General features: G+C 43.9%; 1 protein-coding gene across 2 annotated transcripts; it reads right to left on the reverse strand.

Moving 5' to 3' along the window:
- Positions 1 to 99: 99 nt before the first annotated feature.
- LOC115080454 (zinc finger protein OZF-like) lies at positions 100 to 13,701 on the reverse strand. Of its 2 annotated transcripts, none has more exons than XM_029584629.1 (7): positions 11,747 to 13,701; positions 11,294 to 11,420; positions 9,345 to 9,459; positions 7,552 to 7,653; positions 6,279 to 6,407; positions 3,287 to 3,394; positions 100 to 2,657 (listed from the first exon to the last, which is right to left on the reverse strand). In XM_029584629.1, the coding sequence occupies exons 3-7, from the start codon at positions 9,346 to 9,348 to the stop codon at positions 1,366 to 1,368; spliced, it is 1,635 nt and encodes a 544-aa protein (XP_029440489.1). In that variant the 5' UTR covers positions 9,349 to 9,459; positions 11,294 to 11,420; positions 11,747 to 13,701; the 3' UTR covers positions 100 to 1,365. The 2 variants fall into 2 exon arrangements, with proteins under 2 accessions (XP_029440489.1, XP_029440490.1); XM_029584630.1 differs by having other exon boundaries at positions 3,314 to 3,394; positions 11,747 to 13,699.
- Positions 13,702 to 14,087: the final 386 nt, after the last annotated feature.

Genomic DNA, 14,087 nt, shown 5'->3' on the forward strand with positions numbered 1-14,087 from the left:
TTTCTAGGATATTTTCTCCTACATGACAAATGACCTTGAATATTCTGCCTCACTTCTCTACATAACAAATGGATAAGTATTTGAGAAGTAAAACTCGCATACTTTAAGTCGGAACATTTTATTAGCATTTAAAAAGAAAAAAATAGTAAAATTCTATTATATAAAAAAAGGTAGAAAAGAAAAAAACATTATCAGGGTACATTAGCTGGGCTATAGGCGGAGCCATTTCTGTGGCTATAACCTTACATTCATTGCACCAGACAAATTGTCTTTGCCACGAAAGAGTTATAGCCCTGGGAATTTTATTAAATTATTCAGGGAGGATTTTGTTTTTAAATTTATCTGTATCAACCTCAATAAAAGCTACAAAACCCATAATCAGTTCAGATACAGCTTCTCAGGGTAAGAATCAGTAAAATCCCTAAAGCGAGACCAATGATAATTCTGAATTACCGAACAAACAAGCATAATATTACAGTATAAAACTGTCTGCTTCCTTTCAAAAATATGTAGGAGAAACATAAAATGAAAGAATTATAATCATACATCTTCTTAAGCTCTTTGGTCTGGAGAGACCCTGGATAGGAGTCCTGTATGGTTCTTTCAGCCTTTTGCTTGGCAATGGCTTCTGTGACCAGAAAGACCAACATGTGAAGGGCAGTCTCTGTTGTAATGACCGTAGCAGAAAATGGATGCAGCTATGTCCAAACTTAGGTTTTACTTCGAGTGCTTCCTGGCTCCATGACATCTTTCCACATATTTTAACACGCTTTTGTGGATTTCATATTTCCAGTAACAACAAATCTTGGGCAGATGTTTCCCCAGTGTTAATGCCAACATCAAGGGTCTTCAAGTCTCACTTGCACACACCTTGAACTGCAGCTGTGGCTAGCTGATGGGTCTATTATCAGACATGAACGCCCCTTATACAATATCTTCAAATTAGTTTTGTGCCCACCATGACAGGAATGAACCAGACGGTTAACCCAGGGTATGCTCTCAATCTTTCACATTTACTGCACTTCTCAATTCTTGTATTGTGTGAACGAGAGCTTCCTTCTGGAATTCATAGGATGTAATGGGCACAGGCTTGAAAGTTCTTTTTTAAAATAAGCCAGTTTCGGACTATTTCTGGATCTTACTGCCACATTTTCTTGTTTTAGATTTGCATCTCTTGATGATGCTCTCTTTCTCCATAAAGTAGTACAGAATGGTTGCTTGGCACAGACATGAATATTAGCAATCCAGTTCTTGTGTTTTGCTCCTTTACCACAATGTACAGATTTCTAGTACTGAAGTTTTGTTTAAATTTGTTGGAATGGGAATGTTCCAGGTGATCACAATTTCATATTCCCTTCAATTCTATCAGGGTCGTGTGTGGATCCTTCCATGTTTTGTCAGGTTGCTTCTTTGACTGAACATTTTATTACATTCAAAACACTGAAATGGTTTCACTCCTGTGTGGATCCTTTCATGATTTTTCAGGTAAGATTTATGACTGAAGCTTTTATCACATTCAGGGCATTTAAATGGTTTCTCCCCCAAGTGGGTCATTTCATGTAGTCTCAGGTTGCCTCTCTGACTAAAACATTTATCACATACTAAACATTTAAATGGCTTCTCTCCTGTGTGGATCTTGTTGTGTCGTCTCATTGCAAATTTGTGGCTAAAGGCTTTATCACACTCAGAACATTTAAACGGTTTCTCTAAATTGTGGATCCTTTCATGCTGTCGCAGAGTGGACATCCTGCTGAAATTTGTATTACATACTGTACACTGAAATGGTTTCTCTCCTGTATGGATCATTTCATGTCGTGTCATTGCTGATTTCTGACTGAAAGATTTGCCACACTCAGAACATTTATACGGTTTCTCTACTTGGTGGATCCTTTCATGTCTTCTCAAGGTGGACAGCCTACTGAAACATTTATCACATACTGTGCATTTAAATTGTTTCTCTCCCATGTGGATCTTTTCATGTCCTCTCATTACAGATTTGTGACTGAAGGTTTTACAACAATCCAAACTTTTAAATTGTTTCTCTCCTCTGTGAAGTATTTTATTTGTCCTATAGCTTGCATTCAGAGATAAGCTTTTCTCACACTCAACATATTTTAAATGTTTCTCTCCTCTATGTAATATCTGATGAATTCTAAGCCGTGATCGGCCTATAAAACATTTTCCACATGCATTACATTTAAAAGGTCTGCAATTTTTTTTAAGCGCTGTGAGGTCTGACTTCCTAGAAAACCTTCTCTCACCTCCAGTCCATGTAATGTTTTTCTCACTTTTTTTATATTGTTGGATACATCTGTTTCCACATTTAATCATTTCTTGGTTTTCAATTATATGTAAGCTTGAGGTGAAACCTTCCCCAGCATCAGCATTTTGAAAGGAACTGTTTCTTTTATTAAGACTCTGAAATTGTACAAACTTTGAGCAGGATTTGGAATATCTTTCTTGTTCTGTGCATGAGTTGTGTTTCTCTCCATTTTGGATTCTCTCTTCCACCCTGGGTGATGTTACTTTACTAATACTTTCTTCACAGTCAGCATAAAAATTTGGACTACATCTGAAGGGTATTTTAGGTTTCCATTCCGATCTCTGCGGCCCATTGTACATGCTCTGCATCTCATTATTATTCCTTAATCCATTATCTGTTGGATAAGAATGAGAATATACTCAATTTTACAGCTATGGAGGAGGTCATATAGGAAAATAAATATTGGGTTATTTATTTTATTTATTTATTATTTTTATACACCGACATTCATCTGAGATATCACATCGGTTTACATTCAGGTACTGTAGGTATTTCTCTGTCCCCAGAGAGCTTACAATCTAAGTTTTGTACCTGAGGCAATGGAGGGTAAAGTGACTTGCCCAAGGTCACAAGGAGCAGCAGCAGGACTTGAGGAAGCCTTTAAAGGCCTTTACACTAAACTCAGGCTCCATAAAACAGGAAGTGGTATAGTTGGCAGACAGGTATAGGTGGACAATAGCTCATGAAAAGATGGAAAAAGAACCTCTCATCAGATCCTTCAGGCTCTGTGCATCTCTTCCTTACCTACAGTGTTTCCCTTCCCTCTGACTATAGACAATAACCCAAACTTCCAGAAATCCCTATTGACCCGGGATTCAATCTGGTCCTGGCTCCCTGAATTACCGAACTCCCAGCTTAAAGGGACTGAGAGCTAATGACTTAGTAATACAGGTTTAATGGAATGCACGTAGTCTGAAATAGAGAGTACAGCACACAGCTCTGTTATAAAGGAACTTTGCTCACGTGTGTTAGTATCAGTAAGCTGCTCACCTCCCTCCAGCAGGTCACTGACATGAGGCTCTCCCATTTTCAGGATCACAGCGTTGGAATCAGGACTGTAGCCTTGACTGCCTATTTGAAAGAGAGGAAAATATCTTCAGCTTTTAAAGGCTCATGGAAATCAACCCAGGGGTGGCCAACTCCGGTCCTCGAGGGCCGCAAACCAGTCGCGTTTTCAGGATACCCCTAAGGAATGCGCATGAGAGACATTTGCATGCGCACTGGCTCAGTTCTTAGCAAATCTATTTCATGCATGCACAGTGGCAGAATAATTCACACACACACAAGCTGCTGCTGCCCTTTTGAGAAGGCACACGAAGACTTTAATTACGTTCCAGGCCCCTGCACTGGTGTCCACGTGAACAGATCTGGGCACTGCATGCCATATCATTTTTCCATTCCAGTTGCATGTAGTAAAATTGCACATAGTGACAAAGTCCTGCCGCTGATTCTGCAAGGGAAAAGGCACCTCAACCAAACTGCTAATGAACTTGTGGTAAACTTATTAGTGATGGGGGTGTGGTTAAAACTGGTGAGGAATGCAGACAGGAATAGTTTGACACAAATGGGATATTCAAACACAGCTGGTTAATGCTGCTGAATATTCCTGTAAAAGTCACTAGTTAACCAGATAAGTCTTATCCGGCTAACTTTAAACCGGATATTGAAACGGTCTAGCTTAGCCAGTTAACTTTACTTTAAGATAGCTGGCTATATTCCATAGTGCGGCTGCACTATTGCCCATACCACAAAAAATTGGCTGGATATGTTTATCCAGCTAACCGCTATCCAGACAATGACCAAATATGGACCTCGCATTATTTAGTGTAGGCCCAATTATTTTCAGTGGGGTCTACTTATTAATAAAGTGCATTTTGATGCTTTTTGAATAGGGGGAACACATATCACACCAGCTGGTGTCTGAAATAGAGAATATAGCAAAACATTCATGGTGGGGTATTTTCTCTGGGAAGTCACACTGGAAAGAGTGTGTTAAATACACTGCTCCGCGCCACCACGGCAGAGTTAGTTGATCAGATTCTTAGTCTTATGTTAATGATTTGGCTTGCTTGCTGGAATAAGAAGTTTTTGCAGATTTACATAATGTACTGGATTACTCTGTAAACCGTTTTGATTACATTCTCGTATAAAAAAAGGGATATAAAACTTTTAAAATAAATATATAAATATATTATGTAGTATCAACCAGCAACTTGTGACCATTCCTCAAAGCAACTATTACACATTAGAAATCATTTTTATTACGAATTTCGGTATCAGCTAATGTCAATGCTCTAGGTGATTTATTCTAAAACATTCACAGTAAAATGTTTCACAATAAAATACAAGAATATAAAATCATAAAAGTAATAAAATAAAGACAAGAAAGAGTAAAACAATCATAACAAGCAAAAATTAAAATAAAAATAAAAAACTGTGTGCGCACCCAGTGAAAAGAGCTCCTGGTTCTCGGAGAACCAGTCCTCTCTCTGAAGGATAGAGAGGCAGACCTGAAGGCACTGAGGCAAACAGCACAATATAAATGAGACCTTCAGGGACAGAGTAGCCAAGACCCAACTCCAGTCTGACAGCTCTGGTGCTGCCTTAGAGGAGGAAGGTCTCCTGGTCAGAGAGTATAACCCTAGTGCAGCAGGAAGTGATCCTATAGCAAGGACATGGTCTCCAGATGATGCATCTCCCAGGGTTACTGCCCAGGAGGGAAGGGTTAGGTCGGCCATTATAGTTGGTGATTTGATTTCTAGGAATGGAGATAGCTGGGTGGCTGGTGGACGTGAGGGCCACCTGACAACTTGCCTGCCTGGTGCGAAGGTGGCGGACCTCATGCATCACCTAGATAGGATTATAGACAGTGTTGGGGAGGAGCTGGCTGTCGTGGTACATGTGGGCACCAGTGACAGGAAAATGTGGGAGGGAGGTTCTGGAAGCCAAATTTAGGCTCTTAGGTAGAAAGCTGAAATGAAGAACCACCAGGGTTAGAAGAGGGTATGAAAGCTTTAAATCATGGGACTCAATGGGGAAACAGAAAAACCTTGTAAATTGAAAAGAAGAACCTGCCGACCCTGGGCTTTTAGAAGCTTAGTAATCTTCAAAAAGGGGTTCAGACAGCCAACCATACAAAGGAGAAGTAGCAGCTGCTAGAACCGACTCGTGCCCATCGGAATTTATTCGTCTCACTCACAAGCGGCTCGGACGCATTTTCCCCATGCAGCCCTGGCTCTCACTAAAATTTAGTGAATCAAGGATCCCTTATGTTAATTTACCATCCTGTTTAGGTTCTTTTTCACTTGAAACTCCCGCCAGAAGATTATTTACGTGCTTGGTCCCCCTGCCGCAGCCCGATGCGAAACACGGTTCAAAACTGTGAACCGTAATTTGTTGAGCAATGTCCAGCACTGGTGCGACTGCATGTCCTTTGGAGATATATCGATCAGGTCTCTATGTTTGCCCCGCATTCGTTCTCGTTGCATTTATTATTGTGTGCGCTATTCACTCCGCCCGTTCCGTGTATTACAGGCCAGTGCCATTTTGTGTTACGCATTATTACGGAGACAATGAATTTCGGATGCTGTGATGAAAAGGACAGTGCTTTATCAGTTGGTAGAGTTATTAGCCTCTGATGAACGAGCGGTAATTGTTGAAGGGGTGCAGTTACAGTACCCGTGGCATAGACCCGACCCTGCTGCCGGTGTGGGCCTTTCAACCTTCCTTCCTGGTGAAAAAGAGGGGGGGGGGGGGGGGGGAAGAGGATGAGAGGGGGACATGGAGAAGAACCCCCCCCCCCCGAAATAATGAAAGGGAAAAATAGGAGAGCATGGAACTCAAAGTAACAAATCAGCCACCGAGCCAAGCTTGGAAAGGCGGGGACCTTGATCCTAATGAGGCATTCGTCTTGGATGGATGGAGCCGGCCTTAGCTTTAACCCAAGCAACATCACCTGCTCTTAGCAAATCCTCAGACGGGCCACTGCTGGACAGGTTTCCGCTTGCCTCAGATCTCTGGGGTTCGCTCCTGAACTCCTCTTCTTGGAAACGGATTAATATGTCAGGTCTGACGTCGGGAGAGCCTGTTATGGGAAAAGAGGTTTGCAAGATGTTTAGGAAAGTTACCCGACAGCCTCTAGCATCACTGCAAGTAGAGCTAAGAGGGGGTGCTGCCGTGCTGCTCATCATCACAAGCCAATTCCAGTCGGACCCTGATCTACTCCTGACGGGAGTCAGGGAGGCACCTTATAGACTAGCCAATTTATTGAGGCATGAGCTTTCGAGTCCACTATCAGAGTCAGCCGCTGAACTCAACCCCTCTCCGTTACGCCCCTGGAGTTCCCTAACTTACCCGGCTAGATTCTAGTCGGATAAATACCCACATCTTCATTTAGGCCTTCCCGGCTGCTTAAAACTTGCGTTGCTCGCACGCGGCCCACGTACGTGCATATCTGGCCGTTCTTGCACGGGCAACGCTTTTTAAAATCGACCCATTACTCTCCATAAAGACTCAGATTCTGCGTGATCAGGTAAGGTTGCGATCTCACCCTAAGTGTTTACCTAAGATTAGAGCAAAATTTCGTGTTGTTTGCTACTGGCTCTGCCCCACTCCAGTTCCAACCCCTTTGTACCAAAAACGATCCCCACGTCTCCCCATCACACGATAAGAGGCTGGCACCAGCTTCATTGGGAAGAGCTGGAAAACTCAACAGGTTTGGGGAAACCCTGCTCCAAGTTACACGCCTGGCAGTTCACACATCTCTGCCGGCTGTTAGAAAAGGGCCTTCCTTCTGTTACAAAAACCTCATGCCGGGACGTTTTGCTCTTTTGATGCCACTATTCCTGAGGCAGGGGCCGAGCCGCTCCTCTCCCATCCTCATCTATTCTACAATGTCCTGGTGGTGCCTTCTTTGCTGGCAGGTCCCTGCATTCATTTTGCTAATCCTTCTGTTAATTCTCATCTTAGTGCACCTTCCCGTAAAGAGGCTGTCCATGCTCTTATGGCTTCTTGACTGGACTCCTGGGATTCTCTCTATTTCACTCTTCCTTTTATCTCTGCACCTTCTCTTAGCTTCTTACAAAAAAATAACTGCATCGCCTCTTCTTTAGAATTTACAGTCTCATTCTCCTTGTTTCAATCAACTTTGCTGGCAAGGTAGGTCCCTGCCCCAGAGGGCTTAAATTCTAACAGGAAATAAAGAGCTGCAGGAGGAGTCGGATACTCGCCTGTTACAGAAGGGGGAATCTCTGATTCAGGAGGCTCCAGGGAGGGCAGATCTTCCTCTTGTTTAACGCTCAGTGAGAACACAGACGTTACGACCGGAAGGCCTGGGATGAGAAAAGAAATCTGGCTAGAAGGAGTCACCCAGGACCTGCTAATGTTACGTTAGGAAAGGGATTTTACATCCTCAACAGGCCAATATTCACAGAAAACTCAGCACCAGGACCAGGCGGTTCAGTTGTAGGTAACCTAAAGTTAGGCTACGAGGTCTTCAGGTGAAAGTTCTCCTAACTTTAGGTTACCTATAACCGAGGCACCTACATTTAGAACTCCTCTTTTCAGCCTGTATTTAGGCACCCAAGGGTGCTATTTCCTAAGCATTTTCCCCATAGACACACAACGTAAGCAGGCCCCTAAGTTAGGTGCCTAGTGGTGAAAATCAGCGCCAGGCACCTAACTTAACTCCACCCAAATCCTTAGTGGCGGGGAAGATTTTCCTTTATTTTTTTATTTAAGCATTTTATATACCGCCGTTCCTAATAAAGATCCCAACGGTTTATAAGACGCAGTCACAGCTCATGGCCAGTCGATAGTTTGAAGAGACATTCATGGGGTCAGTTCAATGCATTCATAACTCAGGTCAATACTAGAAAGAGGACTAGCACGTGAGCTGGTGAGGAAAGGCGTAGTTCATGATGGAGAGAATGCATAAAGAATCGCTCTTCACCTTAGGGTGAGGGGATCTGAGTGGGAATTATTTGAGAAAGTAATTAACTAAAATACATTTTTTTCCCCCCACAATTTTTGTTTCACAATTTTTTTTTTTTCCACAATTGTTAAGAGAGTTACAATTTAAATTTTGTAAACAGTTATGATGGCTTTTCCAAATGACGGTATATAAAACTCAAACAAACAAATAAATAAAGTGTTAATTTAGAGACTCCTTTCTTCTAAAAGAGTTAGGTTAGGTTGTATGCGGATTTGTTTTACGCTCCTTTTTAAAATTTCTTTTTGCCTGGGATCAGTCGGAGCCTTCCAGGTAGGGAATTCCACAGATCTGGTCCCGCACGGTCTCTTACCTGCCTCATGTGTCTCTCGTATGTTGGGACAGACAATAAATCCTTATTTTGTGATCCTAAATGATCGCTGGGGATTGTAAGCTTGTAGTGATGCCACTCATATCAGTGTTGTTTGCGTGAATGATGTTAACTATCAACAGTAGCACTTTAAATTGGATTCGGACGTGAACCGGTCACCAGTGTAAGGAGATTAGGGCTGGAGAAATGTGACCAACGTTTTTGGCTCCTAGTAAAAAAGTCTTGCAGAGGCATTTTGCAATATTTGTAATGGTTTGCAATGGTCTAGGTTGGAGGAAATGAAGGTTTGTAATACAGTCTGGAAGGCTAGTTAAAGGCGTCCGACGCTGGAGAAACCTTAACTTGTTGTAGCCACTTGCGATTAGCTTATTGACGTGTTTCCTCGTCCAGGTGTAGGCCTAGATCCCATGCTTGGTCAGAGGGCGTAATTTTAAAATTACCGAGGGCAAGAGCTGGTGGTTTAATGATCGGGGAGTTTCTTAACCAGCTAGGTTCAGGTTTTTTTTAGGCTTTCGTGTTTGTTTTAGCTCCTGCTGAAGCCAGCGTGGATTCAGGGTATGCAAGGGATTGGTCTAGCTCCTTAAGTCAGGAAGGTAAATCTTTGGAATATCAGCCCCCGCCCCCCCAAGAGTTTGCTGTTAATGCCCCACCTCCTGGGATGTGAAGATGCAGAGCCCTTTAACGTAGGAACATTTACTTACTCATGGGGGGGGTCCTTCAGGTCTTCTTTTCCCTCCCACTCACGGCGCCGAGTGAGATCTTTCTCATCCTCCTTTTTAATCTTAAATATAACGTCGGGATTAACAATGGAATAACCTGCCAGTAAAAAAAAAAAACGACACAGAAAATCTGCATTTAACTTTGTTCTTGCAGAAACCCCTGGGGCAGTGGTGGGGGCTGCACCTGTTTCCTGTTCTGAAGGAGGCGCGCAAGACGATGCGGCTCTCTCCGGGCAATTGCTCAAAAACGTTTAGTGAGAAGAGGTGGCGGCAGCCTGACCTTTAATTAAGATGAAATCTAGGCGGCTTTCTACTCCTGACCCTTCTCGGCTGAGGCATCGCAGGTGCCCATCCAGCGGTGCAGCCTTCCAGGGAGAAGGCATTTCAGTTGCTTATTAGGAGCATAGGGAGAAAAAGAGAAGCCAGGTCCTGGGATGTAAATACAATTAGAGGCCAGGGGGAGGGAGAAAGAGGAAAAGTGACCTGTTGCAACTGGGGAGGAGGGGGTTACACGGTGGAATGGGAGCGGCCTAATGGTTAGAGCAATGGGCTGAGAATCAAAGGGTTAACCGGCACTCCTTGTGACCTTGGGCCAAGTCACCTCCCTATCCCGAGGTGCTCGCTTAAGACTGCAAGCTTTTCGGGAAAGGGCGCCGAATTCAAATAATGCTGTAAGCTGCCTCGCGTATCATTTGGAACAGGGGGTCACAAACCAAAAAAGTAAATTATTAAAAAAAAATCGGGCTAACATACCTTGCCCTTACAAATACGTTTTGATTTTCTGGTAGGCAGCAGAGAGGTAAATCCTACTTCCTTCACCCGTCTCAGCATTTGTTATGAAGAAATGGGACTCAGTTCGCAGCTGTTACATGAAGCAACTCATTTCACATACAGAAGTTTTATCTTTCAGGAGACACCCACCAGCTAGGCTCAGGGCTCCCTTCCCCAGTACTGGAAGGTTAAATGGCTCACTGAAGGTCTTAAGAGTGAGAGGAATGAAACCAGCGTATTCAGGTCCGAGTTCTGTACCCTCCCCTCTACCCCCACCCTATCAGCTCTACTACGGTCGCAGGAAGGAGACTGCTAACTGGCACCACTTCGTACAGAATAAGGTAATCCAGTCCCAGCTTTACACCAGGAGTGGGCAATCAGCCAATCAGGTCTTCAGGAAAACCCTAACAAATATACACAGGATAGATGTGTATAGATTGGAGGCAACTTTCGCAAATCTATCTTGTGCACATTCGTTCGCGATATCCTGAAAACCTGACTGGCTGGTGGTCCTCGAGAACCAGAGTTACTGAGCCTTGATTTACACTGATGACCGGATGGATCTAACACTAATTTTCTTGGGGACATCAATGTGAACTAGATGCATGCAGTACAGCAAAATCAGAACAGCATTAGCTTGTTCCTCTGGACATGGAGCCAGTTGGCAACCTTAGCTATGAGAAAATATAAAATACAGAGGAGGGAAAAGGTCTCTGTAATTTTGGGCAACAACAAAAGGATACATTTATTTCCCCAATCGTTCTTTATTTTCCTTTTTACTTTGTTTTGCCAAAATCTTGTTTAAATTTGCTCTTGCATTGAATTTCTTTGCACAGTTTGCCCATTTTTTTGTCACTCTCTTTTACCTGGAATGGTATAAGGGGCCAGGCCCCAAATTTTAGGCATCTGCAGGACTTGGCATCTGAGAATGTTCCAGCTTGATAAAATGGTAACACCATTGTGCACCAGGTTTAGTTATTTGATTTTACTTCAAAGTGGATTACATTCAGGTAATATAGGTATTTCTCTAAGTTTGTAGATGAGGCAATGGATGTTGATGTCACAAGGTGCAGCAGTGGGATTTGAAGCCAGGCTTACAGCCCACTGCTCTAACCACCAGGCTACTTCTCCACTCTAGCTGATCCCAGAATCATATTTACCTCGTGATATCAGAATGCCGTGAATCTCCTTGATGACCATCTTGTACAGCTCCTTCTGCCATTCTCCCAGAATGTCCCACTCCACTTCCAAGAAATAAGCAGCGACGTCCCTGAATGTGACCGATGCCTGGAACAGCAAACAGGACACCCTCAGCCCCTCTCCCTCCAGCTTCATTGCAATGTGTGAGGATTAAAACTGTTCTATGGTCTCTCCTAACTACCATAGCACTGCAAGGGCAAGGACAAGTGTGACTGATGCCTGGAAAGGCAAACAGGAAACCCTCAGCCCCTCTCACCAACTTCATTATAATGTGCGTGCAAATAAACTGGATTCTATAGTCTCTGTCAGTGAGATCAACCCTTCAGTAGATAATCGCTCGAACAGAACCCTGTTCTCTTTAATCTCTTTGCCCTGCGAGAAGCGCCCCTTCTGCTGTGAACAGAATGTCTTACCAGATCCGAAACCAGCGCAGACATTTCCCTCGCGATTCAGGCTGGAGGGGTCACTTTGCCAGGGCAGCTGCTGTGCCGAGAAGGGCAAGAGGAGGGACCGATGGCTGAGGATCTCAGATAATGTCCCACTGCTCCCCCTCTGCAGGGTGGAAGGGGCAGCTCTGGGCCTCGGGCTTGCAGGGAGTTCGGGCTCTGCGTCTGCTTTGATTCTGAAGTTTTGCTGCTCTTTGCAGGGAGAAAACGCGAGCCAAGAAGCCCTTGCACCGCGCATGCGCAAGGCTCTTCGGCGGCAGCCCGGCTTCCGGCCCTCCTCCTTAAGGTGGAGCGGTAGAGATACCGGATGACCGCAGGCCAGCGGAGACGGGCGGAACGGCAGGGACCTGCTCTAGCCCTTGTCCAAATCTATGGAACGGAAACTTTGCTCCTTTTGAGGACAAACGGACTCTGCTTCTTCTCTTCCATTTCGTTCTTTGGCTGCCTGGTTTAACTGGGACACAAGTCGAATCGCTGACGTTTTCAGACCACCTGATCCCATCACGTGACTAGTCCTCCATGTTGTTTAGCCCCGTTTCCATGGCAGCTGCCTAGCAGCTGACAGCGCTCTGCAGTGCAACAGCTTTTCTGGCATAGCGCCTATTCCACTGCTTAGTACTGTCAACTGTTAAACACATGTGGGAAAACTAAAATCAAACCGCATCCTCCCTACGATTCTTTGCTCCTCGGTGCAGTGAAAGCCTCATGAGCTGCTGCGCTCTGTTCTGCCTTTGCTGGCAGTTAAGAAACCCCACATTTCCCAATCTATGAAATTTGACTAATTACTGCCCGTGCTTCTTAGCCATAGTCAACCTTAAACTCTGCTGCACGAGCAGTACCTGTGATATGTCCTCAATAAACACTGCTCCAGCTGCCTCTGCTAGACCTAGGAAGTGGGCATGTGGCTTGCCCCTTCAAATGGTTTTGTGAAGAGACCCCACTGTATCAAGGGAGGACGAAAAGGGGAGATGATTGCTCATTAGGACTCTGCCTCTGTACTTGAAGATTGGAGGGTAGCCAGTGTAACACGTTTTTAAAGAGGGCTCTAGGGACAAACCAGGAGATAGTGGGATGGAGTAAGATGGCTGATAAGAGTTAGTGTATGGGGACCTGGTCTTCTCCTGACATTTATTGTTTTGCTCTCTATAGTCAAGAGAAAAAGGGCAGATTCATCCCTTTCCAGCCAAAAAGTGATATTTTTGTCAGCTGCAGCCAAAAACCTCTGGAGCTGGATCACCTGTATGAGCAACAGGCAAAGGTACACTGTTGTCCTTGTCACCCTGGCTACTTCATGAAGCCTGGAAGAGTAGACAATGGCGTCTGTTTCCGTGCATGGAGATCGTGGAGGGCCTGGCTGATGCCGGTCTCCAGCAGATGATTACATAGCGACAGAGGAGCCGCTAAGGAAGCTCAAGGAGGACCCATCCCAACAACTCCTGAGAGAACTCAATGCTCAGATAGCACATGTACTTTTTACCATAGCTAAACCCCAAACTTTCCCCAATAAGGGCCTGGGGAGGAAGTTGTCTGTCCAAATTTCTTGAATCTCATCTAAATTTCAGGAATTGCACAAGCAGCTTCCAACACTAACAACAAATTGGAGTCTTTGGAATAAACAGTGGTTCAGGTTCAAACTCATGTATCTGTTTTGATTAAAGATAATATTCTCTAAACTACCAATTTTAGTCCAAGAACCTATCATTGATTGATTTCCCTAAAACAGAGTTTCAGATAAAGAAAACAGCTTAATTCCCATGCATCACTAAGTCTGTAACATCTTTCTCAGTCCCTTCTCTCCACCCAGGTATACATAGTCCGGGCCTTCAGTCGCCTGGCTCTGGCCTGCTTTAATTCTGCCTCTATCCTTTTTGAGATGAGGTCTCCACAACTGAGCCCAGTATTCCAGGTGAGATCACACCAGGGACATCACCACCTCCTCCTCCTTTAGTCCTACTTATGTAGCCCAGCATCTCTGCTTTATCACATTGCTTCACCTCCTTCAGCTCATCAGACCACAGCAGCCAGAGGTCTCGTTCCTGGTCCATGCACATAGACGACCTTTGGATTTCTGCACCCCAAATGCATGAAACAATCAGACAAAATTTGAACTGGAAAACTGCAACAAGCCAACATCTGTATGCAAAGCAATATTGGAAAAACAAACCATTCCTCATAAAACAAACAAAAAAAAAATCAGGAAATATAAATCATAACAGTAAACCATACTAATAAAAAAAAAAAAAAAATTCAAAATAGTTGAGGAATAGAACATCCACTAATTAAACACTCAACATTTAAAAAAAATTTC

The sequence above is a fragment of the Rhinatrema bivittatum genome, chromosome 19 (genome assembly GCF_901001135.1).
Source record: "Rhinatrema bivittatum chromosome 19, aRhiBiv1.1, whole genome shotgun sequence".
In the NCBI taxonomy this organism is placed as follows: Eukaryota; Metazoa; Chordata; class Amphibia; order Gymnophiona; family Rhinatrematidae; genus Rhinatrema; species Rhinatrema bivittatum.